Raw genomic sequence first — 27,477 nt, forward strand, 5'->3', positions numbered from 1 at the left:
AATTCTAAAAGTTTTGAATACTTTTAGTGCCGATGACACTCAATAGATTGACAAATGATTCTTTTGCTGCAATACATTTCATTTAAAATTGATTATTACAAATAAATTTAAAAAAATATATATGAAAAAAGTCCCAGATTTTAATATAGTTTCCGCTTCAGCAGAACTAAAGCCTTCCCTATTAAACTTTTTTAAGCAAGAAATAGACTGTTTTGTTATTTCGTTGACAGTTTTTATTTCACATACATAAATAGTTTTGACATTTTAAAATTTCAGTTTTCGATTTACTTTTACTTTTCAACAACCAATAGAACTTAGATGCTAAATAAGCATTTTGCATTTGAGCAGAACCAGCTCCCTGGAAAGGAGTTCTAGTTATTATCGTCGATTTCTTGTGCCGTACAGAGCATATGGTTCAGATGTGTGCTTTAGGACTAGACAGTTGGGGGTCGATGCAGATGGTGGTCTGCACATCGCACCCCCTTCAGTTGGCTAATGCTAGATAGTTGACTTAAAAAATCTGCCTCGCTTGCTGCTTGTACTCTGGCCCAAAATGGCATAAAATACTCTGATAAGCGCCTCTGTTAAAATACATGTTTCATAATAAAATGATTCCTTGTAGTTAAAATATACATATACAATTATGTATCTTTATATATATAGTTTATGTATAGGTATGGTAAATTGTATTGTTTCAAAATTGAGTGTTGATCTTTCTTTGCACATTTAAGGCCTGTTGTTTTCTTAGCCTACGGTTGAGTTTTGAGCTGGGTGTTCCTTTTGAATTTGAGCAAGCTGTTCGCTATGGGCTGTGTTCCTTCGCTATAACCTACAAGACCCCTGACTAATTCCTCTGAGTGCGTGTGTGGGTGCTAGGACTATGTGTGTGGGGTGCGCCGTGCGCCGTACGCTATGATATACAAGATCGTTTGTTGAAACCAGACAAAACTGATGCCACCTCCGAACCCATCGTTATCGTAGACAGTTGATTACAATTATTAATGCACATGTACTTAAACTAAAACGTATCCTTCGAATACAGATCAGGGCAAGCAAGGCCAGGCGCTTTTGCCGACCTGGCTTTCAACTTGCTTGCTTTCTGGACGGCTCTTCACTTCAATGCGGGGGCAGTCCGATACTCGAAATTTTCCAGTAAAAAGCTCCCTTGGACGGTCAGCTACTCCTTCGGACACAAATAATTGGTTTTTTCTATTCTTCACTCATAGTTCAGGGGTGTTACAAAATTATTACAATTTTTTGTGACCGGAAATTGTGCTTAATGTTACAATAAATTGTTTTTTTTTTCAAACCGAACAATCGATTCAACAAATCGTAAACATTTCCCTTAAGGGGAACATTTTTTTTAATTCAATAAATAACAAATTTAAGCAGTTGATGTTACTTAAATTATAAACCTCTTCAGTTCCGTGTCTGTCCAAGAGTGCTTTTACTGTACGCGAGTTCGGAGCCTGCCTAAAACTAACCACTAAAATTTTGACTGACTATGCTGGTTGTGTGGGAACCTAGGACTAAAAACTAGCACACGGATACGGTAAGGTTACGGATATACAACACGGTTCGACTACTAAATGCAGAGCTGAACGACTGGTGACGACAGGGGCTGGGATGCACACTGATGGGGACACCGATTACTGTTTACATAAACACTACAAATACTCCGCTCAATGCCAGTCACTGGAGCCACATGCACATCTTGGGGCCTCATTCCTGCTTCAGTCGCTTGGCCTCGTTGCCGATGTTGCCAACGATGCCCACGTCGCCGCCTCTGCTGGCCGAACTGGGTGTCGACTGCTGCTCCGTGTCGCTGGTGATGTAGGCGAACTGGCACTCGAACTCGAAGTCCATGTCCTTTTTCTGGAATCAAATCGAATGTTAGATGTTAGAGAACTGCATTTAGCAGCAAATTTAGCAACACCTACCATCCGTTCACAGATAACTGCTATGGCAGTTTTGTCTTGTGCCTCGGCAATCTTGTGCTCCACCAGGTAGAACATGTACTCATCGAAGAGCAGGCGAATCAGGTGGAAGCTGCCGAAACTGGAGGCGGAGCGCAGCGTCAGGTCCCGGATGATCATGGAGCTGTAGAAGCTCCACTTGAGCAGGAACTGGCGGGCGGCTCTGGCGTACGTCGGCTTCCCGTTGTACTCCTCCATGGCCGACTCCACCACCAGTTGCAGCCAGCTGGCCCACTGCTCCAGGGAGCTCTGCTGCTGCAGGGCGGCCTTGAAGTCGTTCTCCAAACGCTGAACCACGGCGGGGGCACACTGACTCACCCAGGCGGCTTGCTCCTGCAGAATGAGTGGAGTTTTTAGTCGGTTTTATCGAGTTTAGGTTATAAATAAATATCTAATTATAGGAGGTCTATCTTTGTCACACAAGAATCGCTCAACCATCACTCATCACTACCTTTAACATTACAGTCGTCTATTAATATTCGTTTATGTGCTGTATTAGTAAGTAATTACACCCAAAATTGTGTTAAAAAAAACTACAGACAGTATTAAAGTATAAGTATTGATTGAATACTAAATAATATAACCCTCATACATTTTTCTCTCATTTCTATACCGAAGAGTCTAAACCTGTAGTCTTAAGACCTTTTTTCAAGCCAGAGAAGTATTATTTTAATACTTCGTAGTATTAATTAAATACTCATCTTGTTGATTTAATAACTAATTGTTTTAGATTAATGTGACAACATTTTAATTTCTATAACAATTTTTCCTTTTGGTGCAGTAAATCAAGAAATATGAAGATAAAACAACTAAGATTGTTTTGATCTCGATAAATTGAACTCACCTGAACATTGTGGAAATCCACACGATTTAGATCGCTGAGCATCTGGGAGATCTGGGCGCCATTCTGGAGCACTGCTCGAGCGGCCTGAGCCAGGTGATTCAGCGAGGTGTAGCGCCGCAACGTTTGGCAAAAGGCCGACACGGCACTAGTCTTGATCTGGGCCAGCTGCTCCGGCACGCCCAGCATGCTCTCGCACAGCCAGATCTCCAGGTTCTTGGCGAAGTTACGGATGGCCTGGGTCAGGGCGTTCGGTATGGAGCGCAGCACGTCCGGTATAATGACATCGACGGTGTTCTGGTAGAATTGATAGTCCACCTGTTTAGGGAATATGTTGCAAATGTAGTTAAATTTGTAATATTTGCAATCATTTCTAGTACGAAACCGATAGAAGTTTCTTAAGCCCGGAACAACCCAAGGGAAGGCTCTGAATGGCCGACTCCATGGGCTATCATTGGCTACCCAACCGCTCCACCCACCTCTCGCACGAACTTCTGCACTTCTGCGCAGTGGCACAGTAGATACAGCTTCGTCTTGCTCAAGTACTTCTCCTCCTCGCACTCGTCCAGGTTGTTGTTGTCGCTGGCCCGCCAGAAGTCACGCAGCAGGAACTCCACAGTGTTGAACTCCAGGTTGAGCACGGCGTCCAGGAAGGACTCGCAGTGCTCGCGGTACAGGGCCCGGAATGTGTCCACGTCCTCCAAAGTCAGCTCGCTGTTGAAACTGTGGTTCAGCTCGATGGCCGGAAATGAGGGAAGGGCACTGCTGCCATCTCCAATGAACTGGGGACGAATGGAATCAATCAATAGATGGCTTAGCTTTCAAACCTCTATTCAAAACTTTATTTTGAAGGTTTTAAGGATCTAAACAAAACGTACTTAGCTAATCATTAATGTAAGGGGTTAACAAAGTTTTCAACACTTTGTTTTTAATAATATTGTTTAAAAATGTAACTTTTTATTTGATTTAGAGTGTCCTTGGCATAAACCAGCTTAAAGTGACATAGTTTTAACGTTTTAAATCCAGTTTACCCTAATGTCATCTGTAAAACCCTGCCTTTTATGTTTTTGCATATATTAACAACACAGTGAAGGAGATAAAAATAACCCTATTTAGTATTTATATTCTTAATCAACTAGGTAAGTCTATATAGGCATGTCCTTCTGTCTGTCCGATTCTATGCAAACTAGTCTGTTATATTTAAAGTTACCTGTATAGAACTTTTTGCTTCCTTTCTTGCTTACAAGGGAATTATTTAAAAACCAAGGCCATTATATATTTAAGAAACATATTTACAACTTTAGATACCCATTTTAAATTTCAAGCGCTCAATAATTAAAGACTATAATCTATAAAAAATCTTCCTAGCTAGAACAATGAACACAGTTTTGATCCTTACCTGAATGCACGCCTCGTAGGTCTCCGGCTTGAAGGTGTGCTTCTTGGTGCCGCCGCTGTGCCGCTGTCCCTGTCCGCCGCCGCCGTGTCCGTGTCCGTTTGAGCCGCCCAACTGTCCGGCGGTGCTGCTGGTCACGCTGACCAGGACTCCAGAGCCAGGTCCGCCGACGCCAGTGCCGTCCTGGGATGCCCCATAGCCGCCGGCCAGCATCTGCTTGTCGTCCATCGCCTGGCTGTTCAGCAGCGAGCCGGGCTTGATGCGGATGCCATAGTAGTGGTACTTGGAGTTGCCGCGGGTGCCCAGGCGACGTGTGCGCAGTCCGGAGAACACGGAGCGTATCAACTTGCCGAAGCTGGCCGCATTCACGGGCTCCAGCTTGTGCTCGCTGCAGTGCTGCATGTAATGGTTGTACAGCGTGCTCCTGGGCAGGCTCACCCCGTCCGCCGTCTCGTAGTTACGCGACAGCCACTTGATCTGAATGAGCAAGTGAGAGACAGGGACAGAGAGAGAGAGAGAGAAAGAGAGAGAGAGAGAGAAAGATGTGCATAGATTAGGGGATGCTGTGCGGAGGGCGTAGCCATGGATTCACTCACCGTTGCCGAGGCAATCTTGTTGCTGTTGCCGAGCGTACTCTGGTCGGAGTCCGGGGAGGCGCCTCCGCCGCCCGTGCCCAGGCTGCCGCCGCTGGCCGAGTGCGTCGTGGTCGTCGAGGTGGGCGTCTGGGGCGTGCTCTGCGCCTCCTGGATGTACGCGACCTCCTGCACCCAGTGGCGATTAGTTCCGTTCACCCGGTCCGCATCCCGCTCCCAATCCCTGCTACTCACCGTCAGGCTGTGCGGCGAATCGCGTCCGTGCGCTTGCGATTGCGACTGCGACTGAGATTGCGAATGCGACTGCGACAGCGAGTGTGCGGAGCCGTTGAGGAGGATGCCCTCCTCCACGGGCACCAGGTACGGCAGCGTGGTGGAGTGGGCCCCATTGGAGGAGCCCCCGGCCGATGAGGTGGCTCCGTACTGACCCGTACTGGTCGAGTAGTAGGCCGTCTGGCCGTTGCCCTGGTAGTCCCCCACCGGGCAGAACGGATACGTCCTGAAATTGGCAAGGCAAAGGGGTAAGGTCGAACTCTATTTATCCGCTTCCATTGCCCACTCACATTTGCGTCTGGCTGGAGTTGCTGTGGTACAGCTCCGAGTCCACATATTGCACTTGATAGTTCTGCTCCTGCCCGGAAACTAAAAAAAAAATACAATTATGTTGAGCTTCATTTGGAAAAGTTTGTTTGGTAATCATGAACACTCATGGAAATAATTGGAAATTGTCATTTCAAGGTACACATAATCATTTTCGAAATAACGTATTTCATTTGTTATTGCTAGTAAAACGGTTTACAATAAATTAAAAGGTAAATTTCATCAACTGGATAAATGGTGCGGTAAGCCGTCGGTTACTTAAAATATCTATAAGTTTTTACTTTCCGCGCGTAATGTTTTATAGCAAAATTTATTTACCTATGCAGCGTTAAGTATACAATTTTACCAGTTGTATAACTTATTAAGAATGTGAAAGTGTTTATATGAACATGAAATAATATCCCTTTTTTAATATTTTTTTCAAACTTGATATTTGGTGACAGTTTAATGTGATAATTACGAGAGAAACTGCACAGAAATACGATTTCCAGTAGAAAATAAAAGTTTTAAGAGACCTGGGTTGGTTTTTCTTAAATTATTAGCTAACTAAAATTGAACATTTCAAGTATAATTAAATCTTGAATGGTTGACAAAGCCTAGATAAGTGTTGACCAGAAAAACTTCCATTCATTGGCTTGAGTTTACTTAACATGAAACCACATGCTTAAAACACAAAGTGAAATATGTCTCTGTAAATACTCTTGATTTAATCAAAAGTCTCGAGTCTTATGTTTGTCTATTCACTTCATTCAGTTGGCACTTTGGCTAAGGAGACTTGGCCCTTTTTTGGCCACAAACAAACAAACTGAAACACGAACATATATCCTGACGAACAGGTGCTTCAGATGCAGTATTCAAAGTTCAAAGTTTGAACAGAAATCGATTTGATTGAAGGAGCAGAGGCAGACAGACAGTAGGATATTTACCGCCGCAATAGGACAAGTTGTTGTGACGTCTATGGTGGTGGTGGTACATGGTGGTGCTGCTGGCCGATCCACCCGAAATGTTGCTTCCCGCGACACAAGTGGAGTTGGCCGATGCGGAGGATGCAGTGGTCCCACTACCTGTTCCACTTCCCGATCCCGAAACCGATCCCGATCTCGATCCCAATCCAATCCCGGAACAGTTGGTGTAGCTAGTTGCACTGGCGCTGGCCACGAATGTCTGATGGTGGTGGTGGTGGTGATGGTGGTGCAGCTGCAGCTGAAGTTGGGCGGGCGGCGGAGCGGGTGCGGGCCTGGCGGCCACGGACTGCTTGCAGCGGCACTTCTCCAGGAGATTCGAGTAGGCCACAGCCGCAGCGGAGGTGGGGCTGATCACTGACGGCGTTGGCGGCGATTCCAAGGGGAGAAGATGATGTTGGTGGTGCTGCTGGAGCTGCTGCGTTTGGTGGTGATGGCGCGTTTGGCAGTCAAAGCCGTACCGCGAATGCATTCGTTTGGCCGGAAGTGGAGCGTAGGCTGCTGAGATGGGTGGAACCTACGCTGGGAGGTGGCCTCAGCGCTTTTCAGACTATTCCGAATATTATATGTTCCACCACATCCAGATGGAGATTCTTTAAGAGGGTAGCACTTGATTTCGCATGCCAACACATACTACAGATTGGTACTGCAAACCAGTTTCCAAAGATCCAATTACGATTTCTTTAAATACCAGTTAATATTTATAGATCTCGTAATCAAGATGTTCGTTTAAGAATCCAGGATTAGTCACTTAAAGTTGACAATCCAATATCTAAGTTCCAATTATGATCTCATAGGTTCCAATGCAAAAAAGGTTTTTAATTATGCCAATTGAATTTGTTGAAAGTCCAAAGATGGGCAACCAATCTTAATTTTTAAAAAAAACCAGAGGTAAAAAGCCAATCATTAGATCATCAAGGTAATATAATCCAAGGCTTTGGTTTCAATCATTTTTAAAACGCAGTTTCAGAAGTAGGTTCTAATGTTGTCTGTCCACATGTAGGAATCCAACGATGACATTTATTGTAAGTACACAAAGTCACGCTTATGAATTCACTGGTGTTGTAAGCAGAGAAGAAACCCGGTTGCTTCTGGCAACTGGCCAACACAGAAAGCGAAAGTGAAATCCTTGACCAAGCAACGCTCAATTCAGATTTCTCCTTTCACAGTGGGTGGTATTTGTATTTGTGTGTTGTTTGCTTGTTGGTTATGGGTTTGAGCTTGAGCTTGGGTTTGGGTTGCGATGGCCGGAATCGAAGGCCGGAATCGAAGGCCGGATGCTGGACGGCGGATGGCGTGGAAACGGAGCAACCAGTGCCTGCGAACGGTAGAATTACAACTGAATCCAAAATCAAATGTTATCCTAGCAATATGCCTCCGAAAATAATGATGATGGCGAGCTCACGACGACGGCGGCGCAGCAACGAATTAAATTACAACAACGGCGGCTGCTGCCTCGGCGGTTGGGCGGTTGGGTGGTTGGGTGGTTGTTGGGTGGGTGGTGGTTGCTATTATGATCCGTGTGCCCGAAGCGGGTAATCCAACCCAGACCCTCGAGCAGGTTTTTTCATCCCACTCCCACTCAACGACCTTCTACTCCTGCTTTCAAGCGGTGCGCTGGCTAATTCCGGGCTCAAAGTCGCATTTTCAGGGATCTGCACAAGTGGTGGTCGAGCAGTGGTGGGTGAGAGTACCAGGGGGTAGCCTGGTGAGTCCTGGGATGCTGGATACGCGAGCGGGATGGCAACAGGACGACGGCGTCAAGGCAACGCCGCCTGGCCAATCCCACTCCGCACCGGTTGCCAGGCAGCCTCTCCGTCTCTTTTCCGCCATCGACCTCTCTCGCTCGCTCGCTCGCTCTGCAACCCCTGGATCAGGATGCTGAAGGATGTATCCTGGCCAACCAAATCGCTTGCTGCCCTTCCATCGTCATTGGGATGGAGATGTGGGAGTTTCAATGGCCGAACTCGAGGTAAAATTGGTGTGGGAGGCTTTTCGGGACGATGATGTACGGATGGTTTTCGACTGGTTCGGGTGGAGCAGTTAAATGGCATACCACGCGTGGAATTTTTCCATATTCTCCCCGTGGTCAGAGCAGTATTTCTCTTGTTTTTTTGGCTGCCCCCTCCTGGTCACCGCCTTGCATGACATATTTCAGATATTAATTTTGCTTCCTTTGCCGAGGAGGTCCTTGTGTGTGGACCCTGAAGTTGCTGCGGTCAGTCCTGCGGGCTGTTAACCCCTGACCCCAGTACTTTCCCTTTGACACGCTGCTGCAAACTGTAAATATTAACAGGCGCCCCTTTGGTGCAATTTTCGCAATTTGCGGACAAAATGGATGCTGTGAGGAGTGGAGCTTGAACTGCCAATTGTCCTTTTAAGTTGACAAGGCTTAGGACGATTCCACTGTCATGGACGGGATCTTTTGCGGTTCTGTCGAGTGGACCGCATTCTCGCCAAAACATTTTGGCTCTCAATGACTTCGGTTTCAGGGCGAAAGCAGTTTTCCTTCGGTAATTGCCTTTGGAATGGACTGCGACTAAACCTTTAACATCAAGTGTGATGAAGAAGCTTAACTGGCTACTTGAGAATCGAAAATAGGAAATAGGAAAAACATGAACAAAATTTGCCCTTAACGATCTTTAGTGTCTCTCAGGGTATAATAGTTATAATAATGTATAATATAATATTAAACAATTCTAATTTTGTTGTTCTTCTCTAAAGTATAAGAATAAAGCTACACATAAAATCATAATAAAAAAAACTTAACGAGTATTTGAGTAATACAATTCTACAAATATTTCCATTGGAAAGAAATCTAAACGTTTAATAGTCTTTTCACAGAATAACTATAGATCTAGATAAAAAGAGAATCTAGACAATGGGTAGAATATTTTGACAAAGTCAATAGACAATTTAATCGAGTCAAAATTCGGATCAATCTTAAACCTACAATGAAAAGGTTGACAATCACGATAGAGCAGACTCTTCTAAAAACTTGAGATTAAAAGGTTCGGTGCAATATCCACTTTTAAAAGCCACTTGTCCAAGTTCCCAGCTCCACTCCATGTGGACAACAGCGAGCACGTTGAGCACAAATTGCCAGGATAACGATAACAGACAAGTGCAGGACAAAGTGGAGAGGGGATTGCAGCCGGCTTATCCTGCATCTAATAGAACGTCAACAAACAATTAACCTTTTTATTAGCCGCCCACAGGCAGGGGATGAGCCACATAGGGATTGGCACTGTTGGGTCAGAGGTGAGTCCTTTGAAGAGCTTCACTTGCTGAGATTTCCACAGCCAGATAGCATTCTGCGAGAATTATGAACTGCGACTCGCTTTCATAAATAAATTCTCGCTTATCTAGATTGCCAGCGCGTACAAATAACTTTTTGTTGGCACAATTAAAAGAAGCCCGTCATATGGCAGTGTTCCCTAACTAATTCAAAACTCAGGAGCTTGGCAACCCACAACCACCCACAACAGTCCACCTAGCCATCCAATCACGGACCAACCACTTCAACTGGTATGGATTCCCGCCTTGTATTTTCCTATTTTTAGTGACTGGCGTTATTAAATGTTAAGCTCGTCGTCTTCTGCCTCGTTGATTTGATGAGCACCCAGCAAATCCGTATCAATTCAAAAATACAATACAACATATTCGAGAAAGGTGGAAAATGAGGTGGGCATCTTCCTCAAACCCCCTGATAAGCACCCACTGCCGGGTCGAAGCTCAAATACCCTTCTTCAATGCATACAATTCTGATTGAGAATCACTGCACTAGGAGAAAATTATTTACTTATTTATTTTTTTTAAAAATTGATATAACCAAATGTTTTAATATGCAATGTTTAAGTAGTTATATTATTCTTTTTTTTTACATACATTTTACTTTTTACTATCTGCCAAGAAAAAGGGGAAGTTGTTTAACAATTCAAGTTATATAATAGATGAAAACTTTTACTCCATTTAATAAACAAAACTGAATTCTTATAAAAAAACGATTTTCTTGCAAATCACAGTATTTTAATAATTAAATTTTTGTCTATCTTTTCAGTTCTTATGGAAAATAGAACATTAACGTAAAATAAAGGTTTTAAAGCTTTTTTTATTTAAGGAGAATAAATTTATATTAAAACTTTAAAAGCAAATATGAATAAAAATGATTAAAAAAATATTAAATAAATATTTTCTTTCGAAAGTTTTAAGTGATACCATACAAAAAAATTTAATAATAAGACAAATTTGTACCAAAATTAAAATGTTTTTTTGCAGTGATAGAGATTGTGAGTCCTTGATCGAGGACGAAGGTATTAGTTGACAGCGGGCGGTTATTAGCGAGTCGTCGACTCATCCGCGTGAGCACCAAGCACCAAGCACTAAGCACCACCCCCACCCCATTGTGCACCCCCTCCGGATCACGCACCGTGTGAAGCCCTCTCAATTTGTTGTGATTACCCGATGTTGCCATTCGGATGTTTGCCCTCATGCGTGTCCTGGTGGTGGTAATTTGTGCTAATAAAATCAAGTACGATGGCAAACATGCGTCCGACCCTTTTCGGTGTCCGATTTTGTTAGAAACATAGATAGTTCCGCGGCGAAGTGTAATCTCGATTAATTCATTGTGCGGCGCTCGAGTGGAATATAATAATTATGTGTGCGCCGGGGCTATCACTCCCAGTGTGTCGTCTCTCGTCTTTCGACTCAATCCCAGCTGCACTTTGCCTCTTTGTTGCTTTTTGTTTTGCACGTGGCTCGGACGGATCCGTGTCGTGTGTCCGGGGACAGGTAGTATCTCTATCCTCCGCGGGGTGTGTGCTATCCATCCAGCCATCCTGCCATCCATCCATCTGCCTAACCACCCAACCATAGGGCCATCCATTCATCCTTGTACCACCGCTCGTTTCGTTTTCAAATTAAGTCGCTTTAATTGTGATATCAGGCAAACGTTTAAAATACGCCGGATTTTAAGCTGGTCCTTGTTTCCAGCTCACTCCCTCCCCCAGGGACATGTTGATCCTGTCATTATGTTTGTTTACAAAGCCGCGACTTTTGCTGTTTGTTGTTTCCCGTTTGCAGGTTTCCGCTTTGATTTCCGCCCAATGAATTCAGAAGTCTCTTTTCGGCTCAGGACTTTTCGAAAGTGTGTTTTTCCGTCCGCGACTGAAATAAATCGGCAATGCGAATGGTAGGTTTTTTGCGGCGTTCCAGTTTTGCGCTGATTAACAAAGTGGCATCGCGATTGATTTTAATCCCTCAGTTTTCGCACATGCTGTTTGTTTTTTCAATGATGGAATTTGTGCAGTAAGCAGATGTATCAATCTGATGATTTAAGAAGATCGCATCGCATCGGATATACTTTTAATTATCTTGTATCTTTTAGAAATGTTAGTACTTTGGCCCAGTTTGGTATAGTTATATAGGTTGTCAGCGTAGAATGTGTTTTAATACTTTTCTTTTTGCCAGAGAATATATACATATATATGCCTATTATTTTCAAGTATACTAGATAATAACTGGACATTTACAAAATTTGTCACTGTTTAAATACATAATTTTTGAAGTTATTTATTTAAATTTTTCATTTCTTTCATAGGGTGTTTACCGTTTATTTAGAGTGGCAAATAATATGAAATATTTAATCCTTAAGTTTAATATTTGAAAATAACTTTTTAAGCTCAAAATAATTGAGTTCTAGGAAGAAAAGTTTTTAAAAGCTGCTACCTTGCTCTTGTTGTTATTACTCACCCGTCACGGTAATGAAGGGAGTTCCATCGTCATCCTCGGTGGCCTGCACCACGGTCACCTGGCCACTGGCCACCTGCTGCGCCAGATCCACGCCATCCTTGATGGCAGCCAGGTCGGCCATGCTGTGGATGGGTATCGAGTGGGTCACGGTGGTGCCGTTGGGCTCCGTGGTGGTTATGGTGCCGATGGTTTCGCTGCTGCTGTTCACCAAGTGCCCATGGAGGTGGGCCTCGCTGCTCGAGTCGTCGGCATCCATGGGCAGAACGACGCGGATCACCTCCAGCTGCTCGGCACTGGTTGTTCCCGCTCCCGTGGCGTCGTCGTCGTCGTCGACTAGTTTCTTCTGCAAGAGCTGGCAGTTCTGCAAAAGGGGGAGAAGTTTTACCTGTTTATCAAGGAAGCATGATAAGGTAAGGTATTCATGTAAATAGAGTTTCATGATAAAATTAAAACAAACTAAACGAGTTTCTAACATAACAGAACATACATTCTCTAAAAACATGTGGTTTAGAAATTTTTTAATTTACTAACGAAAAGGTAGTCTTGATTTTCTAAATATCTTACAAATCAAACATAAATTCCAGTCTACATAAACAATATATTAATAAACCCCAACAATTTTTTATAATGAAATTCTCAGCTCTACCTGCTTATTAATGATTATGAAAGGATTTTTAATATTATAAGACAAGTTCATGATTATGAAGGTGTTTTTCAGTGGCGAATAACATGAGATGCACTCACTTGTGTCATGACATCATCCAAAGTTGCAGAGACAACAACTCCATCCTCCGTGCAGAACTCAAACTGCTCGGCATGCGGTGGCGATGTGGTGCTATTGGTGGAGCTGGCGGCGATGGGATTGGTGGTGGCGCTCTCCACCTCGACGGTCAGCTGCTGCTCCTCCGCTGACTCTTCCGGTACTGAGGTGGCATTCGCGATGGCGGAGCGCGTCGAGATGATGAACTGGCGCTGGGGTGCAAGGCGTGTGGTCATTGGTTCGGGGTGTCGGGTCCTCGGTTTTTATAAGTTAATTATGCTGAGTGATGATGGCTGCACCTTCGATGCTAAATTCGTTGACTAGTAAGCTCTATTTTGCTCGATCCTGTTACTATTTCTGACTCTCGACCAAGAGTTAAGGCAATGGCGGTGTTTGGGTTTGGTTTTACAGCTTATTTACGTTGCTCCTGGTGGATGCTGCAAAATAAAAGTGTAATTTTTCCAAATTTAACAAGTCATTTTGTAGTCAATCAAGGAACAGGTATTCAAGAAGAAATCAACGTCATCATCATCTTTCCAACCGCCCACTCCCAGTCCCAGACCCACCCATCCTCATCCCCTTCCCAAGGATCCTTTGTTGCCGCCTCGTGGTGCTGCTGTGGTGGTGGATTGTGCTGCTTCCGCTGGGGCGTTGCTATGAAATTAAACTTTTCGCAGGTATTTCTTCATGCTTTGATTTCCTCATCGCTTTGTTCTATACACAGCAGAAGTGGCAGCAGAAAAATATCTCTATATAGGTATAGATATAAATAAGTGCACATATACGGATGTCTATTGTGTACAACATCGCACTTTTCCCGGGCAGCCATTTTGATTTTCTTCAAATCGATACGGCATCTTTGGGCAGCTCCTTTACTTGTTTTTTTTTAGCATACATATTAGGGCAATGTTAGGGGGTTTCTTTTCCCCGGAAATCACCAAGAACATAAGCGTAGTTGGGTAAAAATTTAAAAGGCCCTCAAAATAGTAATTTTAAAATGTATTTTAAAGAAGATTGATTCCAAAATTATATATAATTCTAGTCTTCTAAGAAAAAACTAAAAAAATTAAATAGAAATCTAATGAAGCCACTAAGCCAAAGAAACTTACTCAAGATTTTACATTTGATTAAACTTTTCGGTTTAAATCCTTAAATGCTCAACCTGCACTATTATCTTAATTATCCTTAGTGAGGTTTTTGCCTGGGGGAAGTGTTAGCCATTGAATCTTTCACTGTACTTACATAATCCCACACCAGCATTTCCATTTCCTGATTTCGACCTACGGCTCTGCCTCTGGCCAATTCACTTAGGTAAATTGCAATTATTGAGAATAAATACACATGCGCGAATCAATCAAAGCAAAACACATTTCAATGATTTTCATCGTTAGTGAATAATAAGCTGCTTTTTAGCAGGAACTTTGGTTGGGACTCTTAAACATAAATGATAAAGTTTTTTTCGTATGTTATTATACTTGTTTAAATAGTATTTCTTGTAGTTTTTATTCGTGTTTTCACTTCTTTCATAATGTTTCTGGGGCAGTTGAAAAAGAGTTCAAACTTTAAAAAGAATTTTTGTATTTATTTAGTCTTGCTCTTGAAACAATTATTTAAAGTAAATTAAAATTAATTATTTTAAGTTTTGACTGAGCTGGTAAAATTTCTTGATATCTTTGAAGTTGATCATTTTTGTTTAGCTAAATTATAGTACTTTTTTTCGTCTCCTTTGCACTGGTTTTCCCTTACAAATTGTTTACACTTTAGTCAGCCTGATTTAGAGCTTCTAATTTTCACACTTTTCAGCGCTTTTTTTTGCCACTTTTGCACCTGCCACATGCACTTGTTTACAGGGCAACCGGCTCGAGGTAAATAAGGTCTGGAGAAGGCTCCGCTGGCAACGTCAACGTCCGTCCCAAAAGACGGGAACCAAAGGGGAATCGAACTTTTGGTGGAGGTTGGTTGAAGTGACAGGGGATCCCCATTCAAAAGCGCGGACAGGACAAACGGCCCGGCATACGTCACTTGGTCTGGAGTCGCGCTCAAAGTTGTTGTTTATAAACAATAAACGAAGTCGCGAGTTCCCGGGGGAAAGCCACTGGAGTGGGTGGCTAATGCGTTGCCCCGGACGGAAGTGCACTCGGTTCTTCAGTACACAAATCAAGCGGCGCGCGAGTCGGGCTCATAAATTTGACGCGTGAAAAGTGCAGCTCGCGCTGCTGGCTTTCCAGGGGAAGTTTTCCCAGTCACGATACCCACACTGGCACCACTGTTTACACCTGAGCAGCAGTACACCTGTACAGTACACCCACACAAGGTGAATAAATCACTAAGGACGCGCAACGCCAAATTATTGATCAAATACATTTTTTTCGGGATTTTTCGCTCGCTTCTGCTGTTCTCCCATGGTTCAGTCTTTTCGCTCTCGTCGGATTTTGCATATAGGACTGGAATTTACCGTGTGTATATAGTATATGTTGTGGCTGCTATAGTTATTGCTGCTGCGGTGTGTTTACTTCGAGCGTGAATATGCAACTACAGCACTAACGGAAACACAAGCCTGAAACTACGAACACTCTGGCAATGACAATGGCCAAAAGGGGTTGATAGTTTGGTAATAGGGAATTGGTCAAAATACAGTCGGTGCTGCTGATGTTTTTGGTGCTGCTGCTGCACACAACCTGCAGCCAATTGCTGCTGGTAGAGCGGGATAGAAACTCATTTGAATGCCATTTGAATTCGATGCGTATTCCAACTCTAGCTGTGCCAACAAATACAGTCGAAATTACATTTAATTACTACACTAAAATCGATTGTTTACCTTTTGCAAACGCTACTTACACAAATATGCTAAAAAAGATTAAATAGTACCAAACATTTATATTTTTCTAAATTGTGCAGATCAAAGAAAAGTAAAAATTAATTTAATGGAATTACAACATACAAAAGAAATAACAAATACAGTCAAAATGCTAATTTAACACAACTGAAAATGATGAATATAGAGTATATCAACAACTTAAAAAAGGTTATAAAAATAAAGGAAAAGCAATAAAAATAAAACAAAATGTTTAAACGATGAACATCCAAGTACAGTTAAAAATAATTAACTTTATGTAAATGTCATTTATGTAGAATGTTTTTTATTGGAAGGTGTTTAGCATACGAAACGTTTAACTTAAAAACGATTCCATTCATACAAGCTATGCACATACATGAAATATAAAAGAAGATATAAGCTTGACCGATTTTTTAGAAGTTAAAAATATATTATTTTCTTTAGATGACTTTTTATCTGATGAAATTTTTAAGCATGACAGTATAAAAGCTCAAATAGCATTAAAATAAATATATATTTATCTATACATTTTTTTGCAACAAGATGAACGTTATCTGCTGCAGCACATGGTCAGTTGAAAAGAGAAAGGTTAATGGATAAAATATGGGGCGGAGGAAATAAGAGGTGGGTGGGTGCTGCACTTTCGGCTAGTTCATGGCATTGACCCCTTTTTGAAGTCCACCACCACCTACCCCTTAGCCAGCTCCGCCGGCAGCTGCGTTGTTATAGGGACAACTTCCAAGTCCAGGAGCTCAAGGGATGAGAATGGGGTATACTGGGGCTCAGACAGCGTAACGATTTCTTTTCATATTCACCTAATGCCTGCAGCAGGTCTATGGAAATATAGTGAAACATGTGCTCGGCTCAGGACACGAATTTAGGTGGTGCAGATGTGGAACGCATTGCACAGTTGTTTGATGTGGACATGACATGTTTATTCTAATTTTATTGTAAGGTTGTGTTGTACCATTTTTCTAGAAATAGTTTATGGTCCTTACCACGAAACCGATCGTTTCCGAAACAAAACGTATAGATTCTAAATAAAATAGAAGAAGAGTTCCGTATCGCCAATTCTTTAGCTAAAGAAGAACTAACTTGGTATTTTTATTTAAATATGTTTAAGGCGCCAAGATTATATTCGAAGCAAAAAATATTACCTGCTACGAAACAAAACAGTAATCGGAAAAAGGTTCTTATTATGTTTGTATCTGATTTTTAAAGGTGTTATTATTACTAAACTACAGTAATTGTATACTTAGAAAGTATTCAATGAATTGATGCTACTAATTGGAAACGTAAGACCACAACAACGCATAACCATGTCCTGTTTTATGATGAAACTTTTTGCAATAGCTGGTGAAACTAAAGAAATTTACACCTTTTGTGCTCCATTTCAATTTTGTCTACAGCCCATGAGCAAATTGACATTGACATCTAGTAGAACGGACACTCCTCATCAAATGAAAATGATGAATGTAATGTGGCTCTCGCTTGTTGGGCAGGCGGCATGCGTCCTGCCACGCCTCCTCAACCGTGTCTACTGCCCCCGCCCCTTCCCTTCTCTCCCACTCCATCGCTTTTCGGGGCAGAAGACGGAGGCAGTGAAGCAGGACGAGTTGCGAGGCAGCAAAGCGGAAGTGCACAGGAGGTTGGGTTTTGTGCCGTACACTTTACTAAATTTCTCTAGTAAAATTGTTAACGGATTTTTGTTTTTTAATTCTTAAGAGTTTTACAAATATTTTAATTAATTTAAATGTAGTTTACTTTTAAAGTCATAAGCAGCTATTCTCTATCGTCTTAACTGATAAGTTAAATGGAGCTTAAACTTAGGATTTTTGAAGTTTTAAATAATTTGTAAAATAATAAAACCCAGTCTTTGAAGAATGTTATGTTCTTGTTCTTGTGAACTTTAAGGTCTTAAAAAAAATCCTTATATTAGGAACCCTTTCCCAAACATTTATTTAGAATATTATTAAACATGTAATTTTCTGAGTGTACGGGGAGTTTTAGATTCGTGGTCTTACACCTGGCGCCAGGACTCGCTGTAATGTGCAACCGGCCATGGCACACTCCATATGGATGTGGCAAATGGGTGGAGGTACTTCGGGGTTGGGGCAAATTACAGGATCAAGGAAAGGGAGCAGGATCAAGGGGATGGTGGAGGGGTGGGCTGGTTGATTTCGGTTTTCCTTGGGCTTGGAAGGACTCGACTTAATTGTCTTTAAATGGCTGAGCGCCTCAGTTCGGAAAACGCGCAAATGAAAATGCGGAAAAACCGCTGACTACCTGGCTGGTTGGGTAATTTTCTCATTTTCTCGTTCAATGAAAAGTCGCTGGTTGAAAATGAGAAAACTTCGCCGGCTTTTGATCTTTTTGATTTGCTGGAAAAGTTTTTTTTTCCCCGTTTATTTTTGTGGTAATTGGAAAGTCTGTGAAATGGGGTTGGGGGGAATTTGACGCATATACTAGAATCTAGAACTTACCATAATGACTAAGGAGCTCGGCTCCTGGAACTCCTTTTTAATGTTTTGGGTTTTTTGAAACTTCTGCTGCGGTTTTTATCCAACTTTTTTGGGCTTGTTTGGGTTGCTTTCCTTTAGAGGGATATTTCTGGTAATCCCAGGATTTTCCAACTGGATTACGACGTAGTAGTAACAGGACCGGAAGGAAATGGCTATGGCTAGTGTTTTGGGTTTTTTGTTGCTAGGCAACAAAACAAAACAACAAACACACGGAAAAAACCAAGTGTACCTACATTTGCCTTTTTTTTCTTGCAGAACCCTTAAGTTTCACGTAGTCCCCTGCAAAAATATCACTTTAATCTTTTAGTTTCCTGTGTTTAGGTATATATTGCACGTATTATTTGGAAAAACAAAAAAAATAATAGTTTGTTGCAGCCAGCAGCTGACAACAGTGTTGGTGAATGATTAAGCGCAGGTGGCAACGCTAACAGCTGTTTAAGCAGTGTTGCTTAGTTTTCAAAATGGGCCATACCATTCACACGATAACGTATAAAAGGGCGCGGTTTTTGAATATTAGTTTTATAGCCTGTACTGTGAAACTAATTGTTTATGACTCGTTAAAAACGGCTCCCGCGGAATGCGTCTGGTGTCGAACGTTTTTCCGCCTAAGCAAAACGATGTGCGTTGCTCGCTAATTAATTTGTTGCGAATTGTAATTTTAGCGCTGGCGATAATTAGCGAAGCAATAATGACGGGAATGAAGTAATAAAATGGCCAGCTCTTACGTCCGCTTGTTTACTATTTTGTTGTAGTTTTTTTCCAGTTGCTTGGACTGCTTTGATTTGCTTAATTAACCAGCTAAGGCACCCAGATGAGTGAAGTGAAGTGCACACGTGTTGCACATTAGCAGTCAGCTAGCCATAACCTGGAATTTATTGCACTGCTTTCGTGCAACCAATTGACTGGATTTGTTTTATTTCATTTTTAATTCATTTATTTTCCTGTTTTTACGTTGTCATGCTGAGTGTTTGTGCGTCGTAAGAATACACAGGAAGGGGATGTGACTTATTTTATTGTTTTATTTAAGTACTTTTACCTTTTGTCAAGTCCAGTTTCTTGTGAATCTGTCCACAAAATCACCTTTGCATCTCAACTGCAGAATTGAAAACCGAGACACTGAAATAAATTTACGGGAATCAAGTAGATCAAAGTGCTTCCAAGTTAGTTAGATACATCAATTCACAATTTATAAAAATTATACAATTTCAAATTATAAATTACGTCTGATCAATAAATCTCGTATTTACTTAGAATTTTCTTACTCTTTTTTTAAGCGAATAACAACTTGTGACGGGCCTGTAATACCCGTGCTTATCACAGAAAACGTGACACTTAGACCCTTCCTTCTAGTAAATTATATGACCATTTAAGTGTCTTCCATGATTTATACAAATAATCGAATGCAACTGATTGATGACTGATAAAGGCTAAACGGAAATTAGGTTTAAAGCAAGGCAGCATTTATTAATAAAAAAATATTTTAGTTTTTTCTATTTGTAACTTATCGACTATATCTTTGTTAGTACATAAATAGAGAAGAACTAATTTTGTCATATTTCGTATTTAAGAGTGTTGGCAAATAAATATATGTTAAATAACAAATGCGGTCAAGTTTTTTTTAATTGCAGGTAAGTAAGTCATAACCAATTTCTTGTGTTTTCCAGACACTTTTGACACTTTACTTGTTTGAAGGATTGTTTTATTAGTTATTGAGTTCGGTAAAATAAAATTAAGTAATCTCAATTGCAAATTACAGACCTATAACCTAAAGTAAGTTATTGAAATAATTACAACCTTCTGAATATATAGATACATATATATATATATTTAAAACTTATTATAAAATCGATAGAAATTTATTTATATGTATTTCAATTCAGTGCCTTATGGCTATAATTTTTTCCGCTGTGGAATTGTTACCCCCGCGTCACCACAAGAACCTTAGGGTACCTTTTAGATATATATAAATATATATATATATACAAGAAGAGGGGCAACGGCGACAATAAATGGAGACAAAGGCAGGCGGACAGCACGTTTGTTGCTCCTCTTACGTGGTTGACAGTCGTTCACGTTTTGCCAGGGGTTGCGAGCCGAGAACTGCGTCAAAGTCAGCTTTCAATGACATTTTGCCCGCCCACGTGCATACGTAACCAACTCACAGATACCCAATACACAGAAGTAGGGGCAAACCACAAGGGTATCTTTGGCCAGTTGTTGCTCCATGTTTCGTGTCTTGTCGCTCTGTGACAAAAACGTTTGTTCTCGCCGGCTTATCAGCCGCATAGCGACCTCCATGGCGTATGCGTAACGTGCTAAGCCCCGGGGCGTTGCAACATCAAAAACAGATATCCCACAGAAATGTCAGCGTATCACAAACAGACACAGACTGCCCGGCGAGACACTGGCTTTTTCCAAGTGGACAACTTGGGCTTGGACTATCCGCACATCCACAACCTGCATAACCTCTCCACCCCGTGAGCCACTCGCTTAGAGCATGTATCACATGCAAATTCGATTAATGCAAATGCCATTACAGCCAGCAATTGTGCACATACGTAGCTCGTCGGTGTGCCACTGTTCGCATGAAAATTAATGCCACTTCGTTCCAAGACTGACTTGCAAACCAAATAAAGCACCCCAAAATCAAATTAAACTTGTATTACTTTTTAAAATATTTTCTTATAACTATCCAAGTTTTTATATTTTTTAAATACTTAAAACAAATATTTTTTAGTTATATTTTTACACTTTTAGTGTAGAATATAAAAAAATTTCGAAAAAAACAATTTCTTATGAAATGAACAATTTCTTATAAAATGTAAAACTGGTAAAGTAATCTATAAACTAAAACCTAAGGATATAAACAGCAATCATAATTATTATATTATTATTATTATTTTTATTATTATAATTATTATTATTATTATTATTATTATTATTATTATTATTATTATTATTATTATTATTATTATTATTATTATTATTATTATTATTATTATTATTATTATTATTATTATTATTATTATTATTATTATTATTATTATTATTATTATTATTATTATTATTATTATTATTATTATTATTATTATTATTATTATTATTATTATTATTATTATTATTATTATTATTAATATTATTATTATTATATTGATTTTTTATAATTGATTTTTTATAATTGATTATCGAATCAGCTTACAATATAAATAATATTTTGCAGACATAATATAACTTTATTAAAGGAAATCCGGATAACAGAAGTTCTCCTGTAGTACCAAAGTCCGGAGAGTTACTAACGGCGTCACCTTGTCGCAGTCGTCGACGTTTTTGTTGGCATCTCAAGCCCAATAGGAAATTCAAAACCCGCCTTTGCTTGATTTATCAACTGCGAACGCGGCAACAACAGCACAAACATTCACATGCAAAACGTGTAACAATTTGTTGGTTTTACATAAGAGGGCGCTGAGAAAAAATAGAACTCGTAACCGTAAGAGTAAACAAACGCGAAATCAATTAAAAGCAAATTAAATTCATCGAAAGCTGGCTAAGGGGAAAAATTCCACATGTGCTGTAAAATAATCCACATATGTAACTTAGATGGCTGCATTGTTCTTGATTTCTTTAAAGGAAATTGTGAATATCTTTTCTAGATAATAAGGTATTCATTTTAATAAAACCTTTAAAATAAACCAGAGCCTTATTCAGATAGATTTATTATAGCTTATCCTTATCACATTGTTTAACCATTTAGATATGTTCTTAGTGCGCTTGAACATTTTACATTTTAAAATTCCTCTAGTTATAATTTTAACATGTTTTCATTTACCAAGAGGGATATTTTCTCCCGTGTATGTACAATGTTCCTATGTGCCTATTCACGACTAATTAATGCAGGCACTGTTATGCATTTATTTCATTACTCGGCTGCTATTCACCTATAAACAACAATATATAGTAGGTATTGTAGGTTGGCTCCCTCTATGTAAAGAATTTTTTATTTGTCCAGCTGGGGCCGCACGTGTCGTTGCCCCTGTCCCTCGGGCTTTTTATAAACATTTCTCGAGATTTCTAATCTACATAACAACAACATGCACGACAGCCACACTGGCGAGATAGAAGTATCAGCAGCCCCTGCAATCGCAATTTGTGTTCAAATATATTATAGCTCTCAGACCCGTTCCACTTGAATCTGCAGTTAAGGTTTAATTTCAGATTATTTTCGTTTTTATTTCTATTTTTACTGGGTTCATTCTTATCAGGAGTTTCTTTATTTTTGTGCGTTGTCATTTTATTGCTCTTGATTTCACCTCGACTTTGAAATCGAAATTTCGCCAGCTGATAAGGGAATTTCTGTCATTTCACTATGTTTCATGGACTCGACTTGGATTAGGCAGATCGGTTGTTTTTTAGACTACTTATTATGATAAACCCACTCCACCTGTCGCACACCCCTTTTCGATTAGCCCTTAGTTGGTCGGCTGATCGCACCAATGTCGTTCGCACCTTTCCTAATTGAAGGTGCCAATGTAGTGGAGTATAGAACCACATATCGTATGTTTAGTTGCGCCACCTAGCGGGCGGTATCGGCTGTAAAGGGCAACCTTAAGAGGGGAAGATTAATCGTCAATAGGTAGGACTGCATTAGCGTTAACGTTTTTAGCGATAGCCCAGCTCTAATCCCGGTTGTAACCCATCTTGTAATATCCGCCCTCGAAAACCTCATGATTTCTTCTTAATCTGAGTCTCGACCTGAGCGGTTGTATAGCTGGCAAAAGAACAGCGATAATACAACTTAAAGTAAAGAGGTTGTGGCCGATCAAGACTTTCGCAGCTCACCACTGCACAAATTTTTGCGCGGCATACAGTATTACGGTGGCAGTGAACCAATTCTTGGCCAGATTCTGGCCAAAACGGTTAGTTACCACACCCTCACGGGTAAGTCATAACCTATAACCGGTGCAAGTGAACATGCCCTCATTCAGGCGTTTTATTTGTCATAGTGGACGGCGTTCTTACATGCCCTTTCGTCGCCGAGTACCTCCGGCGATCATCTCGTCAGTCATTTCTGCCCCAAAAAGGAAGTTCAGTTCGTCCACGTCTTCGGCTAAGCCCCGGAGCAGCGAGGAAAAGGAAACGTCATCAGGAACTCAACATAACCAGCGCCAGCAGCATGCCGCAATAAGTTTTCAGTGCATTTTTTTTTTTTTGATATCATACGTCTGTCGACTTAATTAAATTGCATACCCACAAGTGTTTATAAACCCGTCTGTGCTCTCATAATCTGCAGCTATGGCCTACAGTAATTAAATCCCAGTATTTCCCATAGTGAAGTGTCTAAAACTAAGTCAGAATAGTGCCCAAAGGTAGACGCAAAGCAAAATGCGTATATAAATGTAAACGCAAACTAAATGCAAATATAAAAGTAAGCAAAGAAATGCATGTATACAAGTGATCGCAAAGCTGAGCACATATAAAAGTAAACGCAAACCTTAATGTAAACACAAAAGTAAAAGCAAACCCAGATTTTTACACAGATAAAATGAAGTAAATTTGAAGTTGCCAAATAAAACATATAACCGGTTGAAGACATAAAACTCGTATAAGATAAGGCTAAGTTCTACTAATTAAAATCAATGAAAAAATATAAATAAGTTAAAATGTTAAAAGAAATGTGAATAGAAAAAGAGCAGTAGGTGTCCATAAGAAGAGAACAAGAAGTTCGAAAGCTTTTATCGTTAGTTATAAATAGATTAAAAAAGATGCGAATATAGGTGGAGAGTAGGAACATGTAAAATTCTAGAGATGTGTATGTAAGTTTCGGACCAGTTAAAAATGTGCAGACGTATGAGCCGATAAGGTTGTAATTGCCGAATTTCTTTGGCTTGCATATTGTTTACTAATTTTCAGCAATACCACCAACATATGGAAGCGCTTTCATCAGTGGGATTTCTCAGGTGAGCCAAGTTTGACAATTTAATACCCTTCGGCAAATTTAACGGTCTTGAGAGTTATCCGAAATTTTATTACGCAATTAATTGATCAAGTAAAAATTTATCGCTATACAAAAAAAAACCCTTGAAATATAAAAGCAACCAAATACTAAATAAATTGTCTGAATGATAACGATAATATTTCTTATTAAACAAACAAAAAGGAAACAGTGAAGTAGAAAAGTAAATCTGTTATTTTCGATTTAAATATATGTTAATACCCTTTTGTTACTGAAATGAAAATAAAAAAAAAATGAAAATTTTAAAGTTTTATTAAGAATCATGCATGCTAGTTTTAAACAATACCTGTATACACAAAAATATCTTAATTTAAATGAAGTTAATATCTTTCCCTCTTATATTTAGTGAATAAACACTTATTATAATGTCTGAGTAAACAATCATCTTTTTAACTCCATGCTAACCCGAGAGCCGTCGTAGAATCAGTTATTAAAAGGGGCCTAATGCAGTATGGTATTGGAAGAGCATTGGCCATGGTAGGGTGGGCTGATAACACCCCCATTTACATCTAGGGGCGTGTAGTGTGAGAAGTGCTATCTCTGTCTGTCGGTCTGTTTGATATGCTATCTCTTTTCCGGCCGATATTGGCTCGTTGCCTGTTTGCACGCAATACATATTAATTGTTAAAGATATTTAAGAGCACCCGTAAGCTGCAGCCTCCCAAGAACACCACGACATTCGCTGACGAGCTAGAGCCGGATTTAAACGCGTGCAGGGCTAACAGTTTGCAATACTATCAGCTCAACGTTGTTCGTTACAGGAATAATAATAAATAATATCTGAATAATTTGGCGCCCAACGTGTGGGGCCTTACTGTACAGTAAACCCACTAAATAGCATACAAATACTATACATTTTCCTTTCAGTTATATTTCCATAATTTTCCTAGTCAGCCGTGTCAACTTTCTATCGCATTGGAATGCAGTGCTTATATTTTCAGAAATAGTAAAAACACACCACGAAGAAAGTTTTGATGCAGCTGTCTCCTTTATTTGTGTTAAACCACAATGGTCAAGTGCTTTGGATTTTGGTCAATTACAATTATCTAATTATTTTGGCTAACCACACTTGACGCAGCGATGCATAGGTAATTAAGCTAAAGTCTAGTAATTCGGCACTGCAGGATAACAGAACTAATGCTAAGAAGCAAAAGCCTGGCCGCAGGTTATGAAATTAGGGCTTTGAGCAATTGTTACCAGGGAATTTTATTTCAGGCAGAGTGTGAAGTGCTTGGAACTACAATCCTAAAAAGAACTATTAGTAGTTTAGGTTGGCCACGCTTCACATAAAGGTCAAGTGATCAAAATAGCCAGTAATCTCTTGTTGTGCATTCATTCTCAGCTTTATCTTTTTCTCCATTTTTCTTAAGAACTTCTCACATCATTTTTAATTAGAGCTTCGTCGATGAGCTCTTGGTTATGCATGGAGTTAATTGTTTATCCGTCATAAATTTTCCTAATAGCATAAGCTAGTTGCTTATGATCTTATATTTTCGATTTTTTTCCGAATTTTTCTTTAGCTAGTTACGTTTCATTTTAATATTTGATTTACAAAACCAGCCAACTGTTGTCTTAGCGGGAAATTAATAAACTATGGGAGTAGACCATTCAGATAGCGAAGAAGCCGGAAGATCGTCTGATTTTTGTGTCTTATGCAATTCGCGCATTCTTGAAAAAGATTTATACAAGACAAAATGCGGGCACGGGTTTCATAGAAAGTGTATAAGCACACATTTGAAGAGCAAGAAAACCTGTCCAACCTGTAAAGCTGCTGGTTCTGGAGAACTTACTACAAGATCAGATAGTTTTATCGCACAAAAAACAAGAAGTCAAAAACTTTTAAGTTCACAAGCAGAGGGCGAAAGTCAGGGATCAGAAGTTATGGAGAAAGAAAACCAGAGTCGAGAGCGTGGGGGCGAGGACCTACAAAGTATGGTGTTAGATGCAGTAAAATCTATGCAACACGAGTTGCTTACGCAATTATCAGAAAAAATGTCAAACATGATACAATCCAATCTAGCGGCCAGAATTCCCCAACCGACACTTCATAGCGCTACCGATTTAGGGTCCTCACTTGATCAGCTTCTTGGCATAGATGCAAGGCAATCGAATGCAGGACAAAATCTTTCTCAGGCTAACATTTCACCTAGATCAACAGCCACAGAACTTGTTCACAGGCCAGATAAGGTGGCACATATAATGAATGGATGGAAACTCCGTTTTAGCGGAGACCCAGGCGGCATAAGCATAGATAATTTTATATACAGGGTACAAGCTCTAACCGGTCAAACACTTGATTCAAAATTCGATGTAATGTGTAGCAACGCAAGTGCATTGTTTGAGGGTAAGGCAAGTGACTTTTACTGGCGGTATCATAAATCAGTGCAATCCGTAAAGTGGAGCGAACTGTGTGGCGCACTTCGTCGTCAATTCAGGGACACTAGGACAGATGTAGATATTCGAGAATTGATTAGAGATCGAAAACAAAAAGAAAAAGAGAATTTCGATTCGTTTTATGATGCTATAGTTCAGTTGACTGATAGCCTAGATTGCCCTTTGAATGAAAAAGCCTTGATAGAGATTCTAAGGCGCAATCTGAGAGCAGAAATAAGACACGAAATCTTAAATATTCCTACGGAAACAATCTCAAAACTTCGCGAAATATGTAGAAGACGAGAATGTTTCCTTGAAGAAGTAAAGCGGAATCAAGTATATAAAAAGGATTCTCTGTTTAAAAGCCATGTCTCAGAACTGCTAGAGGACCAGCATAAAGTTTGTGAATCAGAGTTATTCGAAGACGATGATGGTGCAGTTGAAGCAATATCTTTAATTTGCTGGAACTGTAGAAAGGAAGGTCACAGGTACCAAGACTGCACTGCTCCTCGAAAAGTGTTTTGCTATGGATGTGGCGCACGCAACACGTACAAGCCATCGTGCCAAAGATGCCAAAAAAACCTTCAGCAGAACACCCAAGTCACTCGTTCTCGGTGTGTTCAGAAGACACAGTCAACAAACACCGAAAACGAGCACTTATAAGTCCCATTAGGAACTGTCCTGAAAAGGACTCTCTTACTCCTGATGATGTTCCTTTAGGTGGATGGCATCAGAGAGTTAGTAATTTTAAAATTAGTAGCAACAAATCTTCTTTTCTTAATAACTCTAGAATTAAAAATAAATCACGAAATACAAATAGACTTAAAAGGTTCTGGAAAGTTACTAAAGACTTAAGT

At 40.3% G+C, this 27,477-nt stretch overlaps 1 protein-coding gene across 6 annotated transcripts; it reads right to left on the reverse strand.

Annotated features, from left to right (window-relative positions):
* Positions 1–230: 230 nt before the first annotated feature.
* LOC108140728 (DNA-binding protein RFX2) lies at positions 231–18,621 on the reverse strand. Of its 6 annotated transcripts, none has more exons than XM_017263700.2 (11): positions 18,199–18,621; positions 12,864–13,316; positions 12,120–12,480; positions 5,370–5,448; positions 5,041–5,305; positions 4,810–4,974; positions 4,217–4,690; positions 3,297–3,599; positions 2,821–3,135; positions 1,941–2,309; positions 231–1,875 (listed from the first exon to the last, which is right to left on the reverse strand). In XM_017263700.2, exons 2-11 carry the CDS (start codon positions 13,113–13,115, stop codon positions 1,723–1,725), a joined length of 2,736 nt encoding a protein of 911 aa, XP_017119189.1. In that variant the 5' UTR covers positions 13,116–13,316; positions 18,199–18,621; the 3' UTR covers positions 231–1,722. The 6 variants fall into 6 exon arrangements, with proteins under 6 accessions (XP_017119189.1, XP_017119188.1, XP_017119187.1 ...); XM_017263699.2 differs by having other exon boundaries at positions 12,120–12,504; XM_017263698.2 differs by having other exon boundaries at positions 4,810–5,305.
* Positions 18,622–27,477: the final 8,856 nt, after the last annotated feature.

The sequence above is a fragment of the Drosophila elegans genome, unplaced genomic scaffold (genome assembly GCF_018152505.1).
Source record: "Drosophila elegans isolate 14027-0461.03 unplaced genomic scaffold, ASM1815250v1 contig_476, whole genome shotgun sequence".
NCBI classification, from domain to species: Eukaryota; Metazoa; Arthropoda; class Insecta; order Diptera; family Drosophilidae; genus Drosophila; species Drosophila elegans.